This window comes from Eretmochelys imbricata, chromosome 1 (genome assembly GCF_965152235.1).
Source record: "Eretmochelys imbricata isolate rEreImb1 chromosome 1, rEreImb1.hap1, whole genome shotgun sequence".
Classification (NCBI taxonomy): Eukaryota; Metazoa; Chordata; order Testudines; family Cheloniidae; genus Eretmochelys; species Eretmochelys imbricata.
The window spans coordinates 148613559-148631564 of NC_135572.1; the positions used below are offsets into that span (position 1 = coordinate 148613559).

General features: G+C 37.1%; 1 protein-coding gene across 6 annotated transcripts in view; it reads right to left on the minus strand.

Annotated features, from left to right (window-relative positions):
- Positions 1-673: 673 nt before the first annotated feature.
- Positions 674-18006, minus strand: part of TAB3 (TGF-beta activated kinase 1 (MAP3K7) binding protein 3) — a 76979-nt gene continuing 59646 nt past the window's right edge. For 5 of the 6 annotated variants that reach the window (XM_077817012.1, XM_077817029.1, XM_077816994.1 and 2 more), the window contains 4 exons: positions 14790-14950; positions 12311-12404; positions 9468-9551; positions 674-5049 (listed from right to left, as the gene is read on the minus strand). In XM_077817012.1, coding sequence (XP_077673138.1) covers positions 4901-5049; positions 9468-9551; positions 12311-12404; positions 14790-14950 — 488 coding nt within the window. In that variant the 3' untranslated portion in view covers positions 674-4900. The remainder of the gene's footprint in view (positions 5050-9467; positions 9552-12310; positions 12405-14789; positions 14951-18006) is intronic. The other variant, XM_077817038.1, reaches the window with a different exon arrangement.

Here is an 18006-nt window from a genome sequence, read left to right on the forward strand (position 1 = left end):
AAGCAACAATTAGTACTTACCTACCACCATATTTCATATAGAAGGGTTAAAAGGATCAGCTGAAAAGATTAATTCTTATAATACCTACCAGATCACATGACAAATCAATTTAATAAACTTTATAGTTTGAAGAAAGATACTGCGCTAAGGAAAGTACCTTTGCAGTGATTCAACAGTCACACCTTTCATTCTTAGGGAAAAATGACAAAAATTCTACACCATCATATACTTTTCCTCAAGAACTTGGTGGGGTGGAGTTTGTGGAAATCTACAATAAATGTTCAACTGCCATTAACAACAGCATCTTTTGGAATCAGAATGTTCTCTGGCTTGCTGCTGAAAGGAAGAGAGATCAAAACACTTTGTGAACATCATTTGTGCACAGTCCCAATCCTGCAATCTGATCTGCACAAACCACCTTTGACTTCAGTGGGACACCACACACCTCAAAGGTCTGCCCCATAAACCACCTGCAAGTTTGGGGACCAATTCCAACACAGAACAGTTCAGAGGCAAATATATTGATTTACAAGGACACAAATGAAAGTTTGATATAGTTATGGGTTTATGGAGAATGCTACACTTTAACACAGAAACATGTTTAGTTGTCAAAGCAAGAAAATTTGGTATTTTGGAAATGTCTTCTACTACACATGAGAACAAATGCAGGATGTGATGTTTTCTTAGTTTATTAATTTATTTTTGCAGAAATCTGCAACTTTCCGAGTATGCACTTTCTGGAGGTACCACACATGCATAGCCTCTTAATGCTTTTGTACAATTTCATCTCTTGGTAATAATCTCATTCACAGCATATACATCTAAAATCTAGAGACATCGTATTTACAGGATTTAACAAGATCTAGTCTTGCTGTTTTAATGAAAAAAATTAACAGGGTTTCACACAGCAGGAAATATGGATTAGATACATCGGTGCCACCATAAATAAATAAATTTCAAGAACAGAGTTTTTAAAAATTCTTTAAGGTCTTGAAAATCCAAAATTATAATATTGCATTAACTCCAATGACCTCTTATTATTCAAACAAGTCAAGAAAAACCTACCTGTATTAATATTTATAGACAAGCAATGAGAATGCCCCAAACTAAAAAATACAGCAAGTTTCAATCATGGCCAACTTTAAATAATTATGTTAACATTTGGAAAGAAAATAAAATAGGTGCAGAACACAAGAAGCAATCTTGACTACAAGACGCTTTGTTTGCGTGCATGTCTTCTCTCTTTATGGGGTGGAGAGTCACAGTAGTATCACAGCATGTAAATTTTACAGTCTCAGAGAAGCAGTTAAGTATCTCTGAGTCTACCTTGAACTATGAAAGCCATTTTCACATTCCTGGGTACACCAATGAATATTAAAAAGGATCAAGATGACAATTTCATTTTTAACTTATTTGATAGTCTCATATTCTTTATTTTTTCCCCCATTTTGTTTTGTCCCAATTTCAGCTCTTAAATATTTCTGAATTCAGTTTCAAAGGATTTTACAATCAATCTTAATGTCAACATGTGTTGCCATGGAAAAATTGAAATGAGAGTATAACTGGGATAGATACAGTAACTGAAAGCAAGCAATAATATACTTTTAAAGAAAACATGATTTAGTAGCACATGATTAGGAAGTACTAATACTGAGCCCAGCTCTTTAAAAATTATTACACCTTCTCATCACACCTCCCATCTTAAGAGAAAACACACGTACCACAGACACACAAATGCACAACTCAATCTGACCTTAGACTATATTTTACAAAGTATTTTCTTCTTAGCCCCTACTTGCCCTTCTTCCTCCCAAACAAGCAAGGTTGATAATTACATCAAATTTGAAGCATAGCCAAGTTTAGGATTTCTTTTGGTTTGCTATACCCTGAAATATTGTTCACAAGTCCCACTCTGACTAAAACTTTTAAAAAAACTGTGGTTGTAGGAATGGATAATTGATACTAATAGATGATAAATATAAAATAAGCTTTTATAAAAGTTAATTTAGATGAATCGTGAAATCCTTTTGAATACCTAAAGTCCAAGTTAAGTTACCAACCGATCTAGTCTAATAGGATGGTTGAGGGAAAGCTTGTTATTAAAAATAAGTAGTGCATTAACAACACAACGGCATTAGCATCCTGCCATCCACATACCTATACAATCAAAAGTTTTATACAATACAGTGCATTTTATATGCCAGCTGACATTACGGTTTTGTGTGCATTAAATAAATATTACACAAAGAAACCTTTTTTGGCATAGTCTACATTTCAGCTGGAGTGTGAAAGGTGTTGCCTGCTTCCAAAAGCAAAATGAATGATCTAATATTTAAATATAACTTATGCTCTAACAAACGAAAGATTCAAGTAGCATATATCGTACTTTTACTGCTAATGTTTGTTCATTAATTTAAAATTTTCAATACTTCTTGTACAAACAACAAATGAACTGTAAAAAGCTCAAATAAAACTCAGCTTTGCTCTTAAAATCAACTTGCCCATTTGATGGCACTCTCTCTCACCCTCCCAACAGCATCTCCTCACAGGTTGCCTCTTTTCTGTCTTCTGCTAGCCGGTGACAGCTATGACTAAGACTAGAATGTCTTTGTAACACCAGAAACCATGCATTTCGGATTATTAGAGCTCACGGAATTAATGAGTTGCATGCATTTTTTTTTTTTTTTATAAACAGCATCTACACTGTCTTAAAACAAAGTGGCACAACTGTTCTCCAGCATGCTACTGTTACTCTCATCTGATGACTGTCATTTTAGTTATTTTTGCTATTCCAGCAGAAACTAAAGCTGTTAAAAAGTCAACATAAATAGGATTGAAAATTGAAATCATACAAAAGAAAAGGCATCATCACTGAAGAACTATGACAGAATTGGTATTGTATTGAATACCTGAATATACATCAGATAATGATGTTGCTAATCTCTCAAGGAAGAAAAATGTTTTCGGTAAAATACTTCAGCTCATCTGTTTTCCACACTGTCCCTTCAGTTTTGCCACACTATCCATTTATACAAAACAGAATTACAAAAATTTACTCTTATTTTTAACTTCATCTGGACAGCGGGGATTTTTGTTTTCTTTCAGATATGAGCTCCTCATCATACAGTGCAAAATCATCATCAACTTAAAAAGAAATCTCAGCTCTGATGCCTTTGACTTCATTTTGCTTATTAATGATGCACACTTCAATTGATCTCAAGCAGACTTATTAAATAGATTATTTTAGGTTATGCTGAAGATTTTACCATTGAAGGAACATATTTCAATATCATACCAGATAAAAGGTAGTTTGTGATCTGAATCACAAGATAGCAATTTTTGCTACTATCTTTTTAAACTGCATGGAGGGAAGACACCAGAAAGGCAATACAGGCAAAAACAACAAAAACTCTCCCTTTCAAATGCCGTGAAAATGTTAGATTTCACACAACAAAGTTACAGTGTAAAAATTCAATTGCATGGTACCAGCTTCTTACCGATATGAAAAACATCCTAAATCAGTCTCACAATTTCACATCATAATCATTCAGCTGCCCAAATCCAGAAGTTCTGATTTCACAAATAATGACTGCTTTAGTACAGCAAACTGAAGCATTTAAACAAAACTGATCATTTAATATAATACAATACATTATATGCATAAAAGTACCTGCATGGTTTTTAGTTTGCAAGTGTTTTGTATTCTTCACTGTATTGCAAACATTTCCTGACCAAAATTAAAAAATGCAGCACGCAACTTTTCCAGATCTGCCATCTGCTATTTTATACAGGCTGATTTATTAACAATGTGCAAATAAACCTTTATTGAAGAGCTAACATTGATTAATTCTTTTTCAGCTAAATCAGGATTGGGGCACAAAGTACCTTCTGTGCTGTAAACATCAAGAATTCTTCACAAAATTGGAAGCAGAAAAGGCCTAAGTAACAGGGTGCAAACACTTCTCATACATAATCATGGCTGAGCTCAAATCTTCCAAACAGAATTTGGAATAGTTCTGGCATTTGGCATACATTCACTGTTCTGCTACAGGGCAGTCTTAGGAGAACGTTATTTATAAAAGCATAATTTACTTTTAGCTTTACCACACAAGGACCAAATAAAAGCATGCAGCACTCTTTTCACCAGTTATATGGTAGAATTAGTTCTTAGTTAATTACCAGTGTTGACACTGCTTGGTGAGCACTCTACAAGCAAAAGGGATCGTAGAATCACTCCGATTCTACTTTTTGTAAGGCTCATACAGTACCTCATTTTTGCACCAGAAGTCAATCTCAAAACAGCAAATTTTTGTGTAGACTTAAATCACCCTGAAAAAAAGCAGCGATTACAAATACCCTTCTCTCTGTTTTCTATATGTTGTAAAATTTACAGTTGCATTTTCCTGTCTTCTTTTTCAGTAGTTTACAATCCAGAAGCACAGGGAGCCTTTGTTTTCCAGCTAGCTGGGACCAGGTAGGTCAGCAATGGCTTCAGTTTGTCAGGATAACTGTAATATTTCACATGATTACTAAAAGTTCTATATTTAAAAATTAAGAGCCACTACGCAGTAACTGTAGCCACAGGATTAAACTGCAGCAATTATCTGTTTTCCTGTATACATTCTTCAAAGAGTGAATCCTTTTCTGGTTTTGGCTATCCTTTCTGCTTTGCTCACTGCAATGGCATAAGAAAAGAATATTTCCCTCCCCGCCCCCCAAATTTATTCTTTAGGGCAGTACAAGTGGAAACAGTTTCACATCTTTTCCTCCCCCCTTGTAATCTGAAAATAGTTGACTGGCAAAGGCCTGGCAGATGGACTGAAAGGTTCCCCATGTTTCCTTCTCCTATGGCTGTGGGCTCAAGAACCTGTTTTCAACCTAATGCAGACCCTTTCCAGATTCAGGTGTAATGTGGCATTTCACACTGCTCACAGCGGTTTAGCGCTGGGTGGTTCAGAAAGGTGCAGCTATCACAATTCCATGGAGCCCCTTCAAAGTCTTCATCTCTTGGCTGAGTCTGTGGAGTCTGTTTGGAGCTGGTTTGATGCTCTAAAGAAAAAATAATGTTATTTTTCAAACAAAACCTTCATAAGAAAGCATACCATGCAATTTTAGTAAATATTTAGAGTAGATTAAGTAGATTTCATCTGCTAGCTAGTAGTTTTCAGCTGTGTTTTACAGACATCTAAATGGCACTGTACAACTGGATTAGGATTTGAAATTCAGAATGTACAAAATACATACATTATGTATTTATTACCTACTGAGAAGGCAGTCCAAAGCTAATGGCTGTTAGCAGGGAACGACATGAATTCACCCGAAGGCCCATGTAAATGCTACTCATGTATGAGTCTGTACATGTATCAAAGGAAGGGAATTTTCTAAGAGAAAGTAGGTTTGAAGACTCCATGCTAAGTGCCAGGCATTCAGACCCAAAACTAGTCTGCAGTGTGCTGACAGCAAGAATCTTGACATCATGCAGGTCCATTGCAATGCACTCTTGCCCTGTGGTTGCCAGTAAATCAGTATACTAGAATTGCATGTAATACAACATATTTTGCTTTGGTTTGTACAAATATGCCACTAGTAGTGCCTACAAAACTTCCATTTAGGAAGAAGAGTTTGATGGTTCTTCCTTCTGTTGTCCTTTTACCTATTTAAACTACCTGCATCCTGCGTGTTTCATAATATTACAAAGAGATACTAACTTCAGAAGCCGGATAATTATTTTTAGTTTTTCATTTGATCAAAAACTCTTAAACTTCCAAAAGCTTTATATTTGTTCTTTGAGGCATGACTCCTTTTCCAATTAGATTATTCTTACCATCAACCAGAATTTAATAAAAGCCTATACTTTCACACAGCACCCAATTTACATATTAATTGTTTTACCCTAGTGACTTCTTCCAAAAGTCTTCTTTCCATATTTGTTATTAAAGGCTATCAGTAATTCATAACAAGAGATTTACCACAAAACCCCCCCAACAAATAGTCTAATTCACTTTCCTGCATCTAAAAGTTGACACTGTAGAATGCCACAGAGGAAGATAAATGCCACACACCTTTCCTACCCCTTCCTTTAGTCCAGGGGTGGGCAAACTACAGCCTGCAGCCCGCTTCCGGCCCATCAGACGTCTTTATCCAGCCCTCGAGCTCCCGCCAGGGAGCGAGGTCGGGGCTTGCCCTGCTCTGCCTGCCCAGCGCTCCCCAGCCCCCGACTCTCAATTCGCTAGATGAGAACCATCTTTAGCACGCAGAGCCACACTGCACAGGCGCGACGTCACCGCACTGTTTCCAGGATCAGAACCCGCCCTTACATGGCGGCCCTTTCCCCACACGGCCGTGCACCCAATCCCCTCCCGGTCTTCTACGGCCCCACCTTTGAGAGCCTCGAAACCGCCCAGGGGCTGCACCTGTCTCAGCTAGGGTACCTGGTATGGCCGCCTTGGTGTCACAGCCAGCAGCGCCCCCAGGTGTTCCGGTACCGCCCCCGTAGAACCCCCCCCCCTTCACCCCACACCCCCGAGTCCTCCCTCCCCCCACCTTGGTAACATCCCTTAGAGAGTCCCCCCACGCTACATCCCATAGAGTCCCCCTCCCCCACCGGGCATTCATGGCCCGCCATATAATTTCCATACCCAGATGTGGCCCTCAGGCCAAAAAGTTTGCCCATCCCTGCTTTAGTCAGTGATAAATTCCATGGAACTAGCATCTATGAAGTTATAGGGAAGGGACTGAGGAGTCTGTGTTCCTAAACAAGATAAAGAAAGAAGGCAACACCCTGACAAGCAGACAAACATGTACAATATACTTTGCTAAAAAAAATGTTCATAGAGGAACGAGAGAGAGAGAGAGAGAGGGGAGTTTGTGGGAAGATCTGAGGGAGGGTATATTCCCCTGGGAATTTATTTAGGAAAATACCTGGATTTGGTTCAAGAGCAGTCTGCTCTTCAAGAAATGTCTCTCATGAAAGTCAGGGATAAAAGGCATTTCTTGCAAATGTGATTCAACAGTACCCTGAAAAGGAAAACTTTTGAGGTTGGGCAATCATTCCAACCTTCTTTCAGTCTGGTGATAGAGTTTTGAAGATATTCCTTTGCTCCCCTTCCAGCAACGCCCTGAACTGGGGCATGACCCAACTCACATTGGTGTCAAGTAGCTGAGTGTCAGCAGTTGCTCAAAAAATACCCTCAACATTTATTAAATATATGTGTTTAAAACTGATCTGTGCCCTAGGTCAAATATACTTAGAAATCAAACCTTTATATTTCACCTTTTTCTGCAAAAATCTAAAACATGTCATGTTGTCAAGACATACTGGAGAAACGAATTCTCAGGTTTCATTTTTCTTAATCTCAGATCTTATCATCCATTTTTCAGACAATTAGTATTTTGTCCCAGGTTACTTGTTAACTGCTCCACTGTCATGTCTTTGAATTTCTTACAAATTACTTAACCTGAATTTTACCCTTATGTTGGCACTTTCTAGAACAGTAGTAAAATACATACTTAGAAGGATGTAAATATGGCCCAAGCCTATCAAAGTCTGAAAAGTTTAATGAACTACAAATTGATTGTCAGTTTTTTAAATTGCACAGCATTGTCAAAGTGCTACAAACAAAGTACTAGTCACTTACTGTATACAGTATTTGATGTACCATTTTTACCACACAGCACAAACTAATTTACTTTAGATATTGCACGCATTCCATCAGACCCCTGACCAAAGAACTGACTTCTGGCACCACACTCTGCTAACGACCTATTTAACCTGTATACTTTGTCTGATGATAATGGCCTGACAGGTACAGTCCATTAAGAGATATGCCCTTGTCCAAAAAAACAGTTTTAACATTACTATAATTTCAGTAGCTTAATCCAGCTTCAGTTTCTATGCACTCTACTTTTCTAGCCAATACATCCTGAGAGAAGGGAGGATAGAAAAGCAAGCACTGATCAATATTCATTGCTCTCATTTCATTTCATTGTCACACACTATCTTTTGAAACACTACGCCTTGTGGAATAATTGCTTTGTGCTGTTTTCCTGCAAGGCATCAGGGTAAAAAAAAGCAAAGTTTAGGTGTACCTGTGGTAAATTTATCCAACTCTCTGCCATATCCTGACTCCTGCCCATTCTCTACTTTGTTTTCCCTCACTCCCTTCCCCACTGTTTTACTCCTGTTTAAAGCCATAAGACAATTTAGGGTTTGTCTACAAAGGCCACAGTTCAAATGTAAATACCTAAACAGGCTCCTAAATCTATATTTAGGCTCTTAAATAAGTGTCTTGATTTTTCACCCACCCTAGCATGCTGAGCAGTAACTCCCTGGTGTGGACACTGCGAGCGCAAACTAAAACATACCTAAATTTGGGTTAATCCAGTCCTCTTTCAAACAGGACTAAGTTAAAGGCTTAAAGTTAGGCTCCTAAATCTGTATTTATGATGTTAAATAAGCATTCAATTGGATTTAGGCTCCTAAGTGTCTCAATCACTTTTGAAACAGAGATAGTCTCCTTAATCAATTAGGCATTGCAATGCTGAGCACAGCAACACCAAAATACCTTTGAAAACCTGGGTCTAAACGACTTGCGGTCACTGGGAGTCTATGACAAAAACATGAATTGAATCCAAATCTCCCAGATCTCAATTCTGCGCCTCAACCACAGGATCATCTTTCTTCTGCTAACCATAGTATTCTGCAATCATACTATCCACAGGACAAAAGAAGTGAAGTGTGAACAGCACAGAGCAAATAATACTGACTAGGTTAGCCATTGCAAAGTTTTCAGTTTTGGGGGAACAGCCTACAACATATGGACCACAGCACCTGTGGGACTCCTACTACTCTGAAATATTATTAATATTATGAAATTTACGCTCTAATTCTGTGGTGACCATTGAGCAGACAATGTTAATGAGAAAAACACAAAATACCAATTCAAATTATGAATCTGTATTACTGATTTAATTTATGTATGCCTACCACTGCAGTTATGTTTATAAAAATCCCAGTAATGAATGTTACGGGAAGACTGAGGCATCCTAATCTAAATAGGAGTTAACCCAAATTATTTATTTTAAAAAATGTGTTAATTGGAAGTTCAAGTTAATCTGAAACCAACAGTAAAATCTTATGTACTTTCAGTTTCTTTTCTATTAATGAGCAGTATTATATATAAACATATGATCAGAATATTAATTTTAAACATATTGATAGAAAATAGCTTTCAGTGCCAGTGTTATTGTTGCTGTATCAACATAGATCTGTTTAAGTGTCTTAGCTGCACAGCTTGTAAAAATGTATAAACACCACAAGTAGAATGTTTCCGGCTACTACTGACTGTATAAAAAGAATTGCTTTAACACTTACTGTAACTCATGGAAAATCTCCTTCTCAGTGTGAGAACTACTAAATAACAATGAGATATACGAATGGTTTTCTTGGCCCTCATTTAGCGACTCACCTTTTTTACATGGCTTTGGTGGCACAACAGGACCAGGCTCTATATTATCATAAAAGTTGCTCATGGCTTTCGGATCAAAGTTACCTGGTAAGAGGAACATAAATATAAACAATACTAAGCAAGGATATTAGAGAGCATATGCACAACAAGTCCCTTTTTACATGAAGCATGTTTACAGCTTATTGTATCTTTCATATCTTTCTGACTCATACCATATTATCCCATTGCAGCATTTACTGGGCAGGCATACTACTACTGAAGAAACTAGCAGACTTGCCACGTCTCCCTGAAATTCTGCCACTCTTCAGAACTAAGTTGATCAATAAAAGCTTTAGTATTCCACAGACTGCAAGGATAACTAATAAAGGTTTAAATAAGCCAAATAATGCCTAAGAGAAAAAGGAGATAACGCTTCACCCCACCCATCTTATTTCCTATGAGGATGCCAATTGTTTAAGGAACTATATACCTAAATTGAGATCTCCTTGACCATATGGAAATGGAATCAAAATAATTGTGCCTAAAAATGGTACTGTTTTGTTAAGGGCGCCATACTAAAGTTCTAACATTAACTTTTTTTTGAAAATAAAGAAATTAATAGCAGCTGCTCCAAACTGCTTCTAAAAACATCTTCTCTTGAAGTTCAACTTTCAGTGTTGTATAAAGAACTCTGCTCCGTAGTGTTTTAATTTTTCCTCTGATATTTCAGCTGCTCTCCTAAATTTTCAGTTTACTTGCTCCAGATTAGTTACACTGTGTCTCTTCCTCTTCTGTGTCACATTTCAAAAGGTGGAGCTCTTAATAAACTGGCAGAGGAACGTACTGCAAACCTACTGTAACTGCAGATGCAGGAGAGAAAGGGTTGTGAACAGGAGCTGTTTCCTGATTGTTGGTTAGAAAAGCAGATGAAAATCAGTTTGGGTTTAAGTGAAGAGTAGCACTCATTTCTGAACAGTTCTCTCTGGTCATACCCTTCTGGGTATGAATCCCAGGGTGTTTCTGTTCTTCATTTTCATTTATCCTGTGAAGTTTCACTGGTCTTTTACATTTCCTATATTCTTAGCTGGACCTGGCACATAGGTTTAATTTTGTGGTTAGCAGTGATTGTGTATATGCCTAATTGTGAATTTGACACCTATCAATCCCATTTCAGTGTTGGTGTTCTGATATGCAATTTATTTTAAATACGCTCATTTATAAAATGGTCCCCACAGAGAATGAGTTGTCTGCATGCTGTGAGAATTCGTTTTTCAGTTTGCTCTGAAAGTTTTGCAAGTTGTGTCCTTTGCTAGAGGACATTCTCATTCCATATTCTTCTAGCCTTTTTTTTTTTTTGCGTGTTTCTATGGATCAGGTTTGAAACATCCAGATAAACGTTTAAAAAAAAAAAGGGGGGTGGGGGGGGCATGCTAAGATTCTGTTTGCTCTGCATGGACATCCAGGATCTCATGCCATTTTCTGTAAGAATTGCCACTGGAGCTCCTGATATCCTTCCCAAATTTCATCTCTGGCAGATGGGCTGGATGAATTCCAGTGGTGTTGTATAAAACCTCCTGCTATGAGTTGAGCACTTTCAGCTCCCTAGGGAGGAACTACTCAGCAACTTGCAGGATCAAGCTCTTAGTGAAATCTGAGTCATGTTCTATTTCTTTTAAATGAACTGATGCTAAGTCATTCGGGTATCGTTACCAGTGTTTAGACATTCGAGAGGTAGTTTATTTGCTCATGACACAAGTGTTTTGTTCTAGTCATCTGAAAGCTTTCCTCTATGTTTATTTCATGTTATGTTCTATTTCAGCTTTTACTGGATAAGAGGTTTTCTCTGCATAGCTCCAGTTTTGCTTTGTTTTCATAGGGCAGCTTCTATTTGGACTACAAAGTTTATTTTAGTGTGTTGGATTGTTTCATAGATAACTTAAAATGCAATTTCTTTTTCAGGACAGAGCTTCTAGGTGAAGGCCCCAGAGATTTACAATTTAAACTGATTTTTGTAATACATTTACCACAAATTTCCTTCAGTGTTTTTGAAAGTATCTTTTAATTAGAATTATTTGTATTTGCTGGATTCTTGGATTTAAGGCATGCTGAGCTGCATCACTTTCAGGGTCCTTGGTGCTAGTTCTTCTAATTCTTACAGACCTCATTTTCCATTCTTTTTCTCTAACTTCAATAGTTTGCCAAGCAAAAGAATGTGTTGTTAAGATACATTGTTCATTCAGTTGGTATTACTTTCTTCTTTCTTGTCCTAGCATAGAAATGAGACAAGATTTACACCAGACTTTTTAGACTACAGTCACTATGGTCTTTTTTATCTTGTAAGGCTGCTCCATGTGTCTTCAAAATACAGATGTGGCAAGTGTGCTCCCAGTTTGGAAGTGGCAGATGTGACAGAGCAGGCGCACACGTAGCAATTTATTTACTACAATTTATTTAGTGTCACAATAAGTCACAGCAAAGAGATACAATTGCAGCAACAATGAATATATCATGAACTAAAGAACTTGAGTATGGAACCGTTATCAAGGTATGTCCATTTTTCGATTCAACTATCTTCACAAAGTCCTTTCAAATTGCTATTTACAAGTAATTACTTAATTTAATTTGGGCACACTTTTATTGAGAATTTTATTAACAAAAACCACACTATCCAACCAGCTTATAACTGACAAAGAAAAAAAGACAGGTTGTGTCTTTCATTCTGAAGTAATGATTTGATATCACTAAAACCCAGTTTTGAGTAAAAAAAAAGGAAAAGAAAAAGCCAAAGATCTACTCACATTTAAACACACACCACATTAAAAAACTTATGTTTTACAAAAAAGAAAAAAAAATCAAGTCTATACCTCTAGACTGAAGGAGGTCAACTTCTTTCAGAGTACAGTCAACATTTATCTGGAGCTGTCTATTCAGGCTTCTCAATCTGGTCATTTCCTCAGGCTAGTAAGAAAGGACCCAAAATAGCAATTGTAGGAAAGTCAGCATCAACTCTAATGTAGATATAACAATTATTATATATGTCTCATATGTTAACAGTTCCTATTAATAATGTGACCGGGGCAGGGTTGCCAATGATGAGTAAGTGCAGCTGAAAAAAATCCATAGCGAATGACATGATTTCAAGGGAAATGTTTAAAGATATTTTTAAAATGAGTTCTCCATTAGGTATTCTGGTGATAAATAAATGTATACAAATTAGTTTTAATACTTACCAGAAAGCAAATTGTGCTCGACTTTTAAAATGATCAAGTTACAAAACCTATGATGGCAGTTAAAGTACTCCTATCCCTTAGGCCAGATGCATATTGCCCTGAGAATCTTTGAAAGGTCAATGACCAAATTTTGTCGTCAGTTGAACTGGTCTAACTCCTAAAAAATCAATGCAGTTGTTACCCCAGAATTTGACATTCCTGTATGTACCCCAGAATTTGACAGTACTGCAGTCAGCAATTTTGTATGTTCAGCCACTGCCAGCTGAAAACCTAACATCACATAGTTAGGAAAATCTTAGGCCCTAAGAAGCAAGGCCAAATAATGGCATGTTTGCAGTTTTGCGATCAAAATAATAAATATAAAATAAATAATAAATGTATTATTTGGACAGCCATTCTTGGTCTTAAGTGCCTCTAACACCATTGACATATAAATGTTATTGTTATAACTAAAAATGTTTTAATAATAAAAAATAAGTAGGTTTGCTAAAATTAGGGGTTATTATGGTGACCCACTGAAAGTCACTATAAATTTGTGTTTTGTTTAAAGTTGGCTGTAAAAAAATCGGTGAAAAAGCTTGCTTTGGAGCAGTCCAAAGACGTTTTCTTTGGGCAAGAATCTGGCATCTCCGGCAGTCAAACAAAAGAGGGGACCCCCTAAAGCTAATCCTTCAAAGCCATTTCTTAACTTCAGGTAAATATAAATGTTTTAAAATGCTCTAAACCTACTGCAACAGCATATGTATGTATCTGAACTTAAAATCTAATAAAAAATAGTTTTAAATAAAAGCACTCTTGCTTGTATCAATCATTTATCAAACAAAAAAGATAAACCCGCATTAATTTATTCCTAATACCACCTAAAAAAATATACAGTAAAGTTACCACTGCTTTGGGTTCCAAAAACCCTGGGTATAGTTACGCCAGATTTTTATCCTTCTAAACTGAAAGCAGCATCTGACCTCTAGTTTGTATTAATATTAGCAGCTGCAGATCAGAAGTTACATTTCCCTCCTACCTCAAGATTACATGCGTTACACCAAAACTTTTAGCCCAACATTTCTCAACTGTACAGTGCTGCATAGAATGGATAGTGGGAAGTAAGGGATCAACTGATCCATTTCTGACATTTGCATATATTAATGAAAGTGATACATATGGACCTGTCCATACCAGAAACCATACCATACCATGTCCATACCATACCATACTAATTACTAACAGCAGGGATTAACAATGAGTACAGCTAAACTGAGGAGAGTAACTCCCATTAACACACTTGAGAATATCCAGGTGTGACCAGCTAAGTGAATCCCTAGGTGCCCTCAGAGCTTCCACACCAGAGGGTAAGAAGGGGGAGGTCTAAGAGGTACAGATATATTCCAAGCAGTGACAGCAGCCTGGCATACTGAAGCTCCTTTTCAAAAATCTCTGTCCTACATGCATAACCAAACTGTGCATGCCAAGTCTTAGGCATAAAAACTAGACTTCCTCATTAATCTCCTGGGCACTCACAGTATATTTAAAAAAAGAAAAGGAGTACTTGTGGCACCTTAGAGACTAACCAATTTATTTGAACCTAAGCTTTCGTGAGCTACAGCTCACTTCATCGGATGCATACTGTGGAGAGTACACAAGATCTTTTTATACACACAAAGCATGAAAAAATGGGTGTTTACCACTACAAAAGGTTTTCTCTCCCCCCACCCCACTCTCCTGCTGGTAATAGCTTATCTAAAGTGATCACTCTCCTTGCAATGTGTATGATAATCAAGTTGGGCCATTTCCAGCACAAATCCAGTATATTTGAAAGCAGTCGTCATTCTGGGGTACAGAAAAGCAAACACATATAGGTTTCACTGTATGCAGAACAAAGTTTCTGAAAGTGTAGCCCATATGTGTTTCTTAAAGTACCAAATATCTGTTTATTCAAAGGAAGAACTGATCTTGCAGACAAATCACATAGCAAAGAGCAAAAATCACTTGCCAATTCAAAGAGTTTAATCTCCAAAACATCTTACTACATACTGTACTTTGTAAGCTGCTTGCATGAACAATAACTGAACAAGGGAGCTTAAAAAAAACCTGATGTTTACAAATACAGATTTCTTACTGTTGGGATTGAGGTTGTACAGCTTACTCTTCTAAGTCGCCTCTGCATAAGATTGTGTTCCATGCTATTGACTTCAGTTTTCAGCCGCTCAAGTTCCTCTTTCTCAAGCTTCAGTTCTTTTGCTAATCTCTCCATCCTTGCTCGCTGATGTAATAGCAAGGCTAGAGCAGTATAGGGAATAAACAGTCAATATAATGCACTTAATTAAAAAACAGAACTCTTAATTTGTGTGTAATATACACAAGTGACCTTTCCAAAATAATAGGTGAGTATAAACATGCAGCCACATATCAGTGTAAAGATGGTTCATGCCAACTGAACTATAGTTTAGGACAGTAAATTCTTCCAGAATAAAAATAATGGCTTTAGACAGTAATTTGAAGTTCATATTACCATTTTGGTCACTGCTTCTTTTTTTGTATTTGGTCTTTCTCCACTGAAAAATACAAAGGCACCTGTACAAGGAGACATCTTCTCAGGATGAAACAGCAACCTAATCATACTACCACTGCACTGTCAAGAATAAATACCAGAGGCAAGAATTAGAGTCTGAAAGACCGCACCAGAACATGACCTCACAGCTGCTGTTCAATAATGTCATCTGATTTCTCAGAAGACCTCACATATTAGCAAGAGCCAAGCCTGTATTGATTTTTGCAGTTCTATTAGAGACTATACAACAAAGTTTTTAAAAATTGCTTTTGCCCTTTGGAACAGTAGAAGGTTTAATTTCCAGTATTATAAATTCACTCATGTTCACAGGCAAAACTAAGGAGCAAGGAGAATCCCTTATTAAAGGAAGATAGACATAAATTAGTTACAAGAATCGTAAAGACCTTCAGGACCTTTAACTCTGTAGTTAAAGTTGAGCCATTCCTCCTAAATCTCTTTCAGTCGTTAATAACTTCCTCAAAAATGTATGCCTTTGGGATGAAATTTGAGACTGAACATGACAAGCTACAAGACTTCTGTTGTCATGGGTTCCTGAGGCAGTTGCTGAGAAGGTAAAGATAATCCTACTAGCTAGGAATAAATATTCAATTTTCTCTGACAGACTAGGCAGGATTTTCCTCAATATTTTTACTTTGATGTCAAATAGGAGTAAATACAGGTCACTGGTCTGAGGTTTACCACTTTCTGATCTACTTGTTTTTACTGATGCTCAAATGAAGAGGAAAGATCCTTCTTGACAATGGCAATTGACCGGGGAAGGCAAAGGGAAGAGATTTGCTGCTGGTATGCAGATGGGTAGACTGTCCAAGTAATGGGTTTGCCAGCAGGTTATTCCTATGTTTCTACTGTGAAATAAACAGAAAAAAGGAACGCACAAGGACACACTACTGAAGCTTGCAAAGTGCTATTACATGCAAAGCACCTGCAGTGTCTCTCCTTCCTGATCTCCATTCAGTGCAAAGAGAAATTAAAAATGTTAAACAAAACACTGTATGAAAAATACAATTATATACTAATTGGAAGAAAGGAAAAAACTCCACAGATGGAGCTAAGTGCAGACATGACAGATCTTACTGAGGCAGGGTAGAAAACAGAGAGGAAGAGCCAGGAGCATAAAAATATGGTATTTTTATTGGCTGACACTTTTCTACCTGAAGCAGAAATTCTAAACTTGGATTTTGTATGGACCCTCACATTTCAGAAGCCAGTAGCAATACAGGGATTGAAAACAGGATATCTTATTAAATAACATTAAAACAACAAAACCAGCAACAACCTTTCATAAAAACAATGTGTGTCAGTTAAGAGAAGAGTTTGAAAGATCATAATTACAGTATTAATTTTAAAAAATTCACAACAGTAATGATACATGGCTCACCAATTCCTGGCTTTATATATTCATTCATCATCCAGTTTATACCTGACATATACAATGCCCTCTCATATGTGCTGCATCTTATTAGGATATAGCATCATGCAATATAATATATCACACTAAAGAAAATCAGTAGTGATGTATATATTTCTGTAACTTTTTCACCATGGTAGAGACTGATAGAAAAGTCATACACATTAATTTGTTTCTTAAATTAGCAAAATCCGAAGATTTTAAGTATATTCCTCTTTAAATCTCAGTTGTGCTACATAAGTGTGTAATGTAAGTTTGCAGAGGCTAAATATTATTGCTGTTGATATTTATATTGCAGTAGCACACACAGTCACTATTGAAGCCCCAACATATAGGAAGATACAGTTCTCTGCCCCAAAGACCATACAAACCTAAGAAACTCAACTGTCCAAATGAAGGAAACTAATTCCCCCCGCCCCTCCCCAAAAAGAAGATAGTATCTAGGGGGAAAAAACCACAGTGCAAAAAAACTGAACAGCAAATAAAACCTTATTTAGCAAGTAATTTTGCAATCCAGAACCCATTTTTTGTCTTAGTCACATGAAATCAGTTATATTTTTCCTGTACAATTGAGTTAATTTATGGAACAATAGTTACTCTGCCAGTTATTAAAGGTTGTTCGGAACTGCACACCATGAGAGACTGTATGGCCCCGGCAGATAGGGCCAGGTTGGCAACGCTGACTAGAGTAAATACTAACTGGCTCCACCTCACTCCTACTGATCTCTAACATTCACAAAGTTTACTCCTGCCTGCTTTCAGTCCAGGAATCAGCAGGGGATGCTGTGTGCACGGAATGGAAACCATCTGGTACAGAGCAATTCCATGTTAAGAGGTTAAAGATAGCTCAGAGGCGACAGTGGAAATGAGGGCCAAATACTGCAGGGCAGAGTTAGAGAGGTGAAATAATGTGAAATAGGAATAAAATGAAGTGAAAAGAAAGGATAGGAGGAGGAAAGAGGAAAGGCAGATAAACTAATCTCATTAGAAATCTAAGTAAAGTATGAAGTAGACGGTTTGAATAATTGCTGCTAATTAGCATTATGACAATTAAAGCTGACTGGCTTGAATGCTTGCAGACTAAACTTTCTCTGTGCAAGTGAGTTTGAGTATATCAATCAGTTTTCAAAAGCTGCAACTCTGAAGAAAGCACTTTTCTGCTCAAATGTTTGGGTAGAGTTTCCACACAATTCTCTTTTACTTAAGCTGTAGTTACTTGGTATTTGATATTAGGGCTCTCTCAAAGTATTTGTTGCCCCTATCCATAGAAAAACACCCCGCCAAACAACCTTCCTCTTTGCATCCAAATCCTGCTGAAAAATCATTTCTGCCATGTCAGTTATGATAAATTAAAGT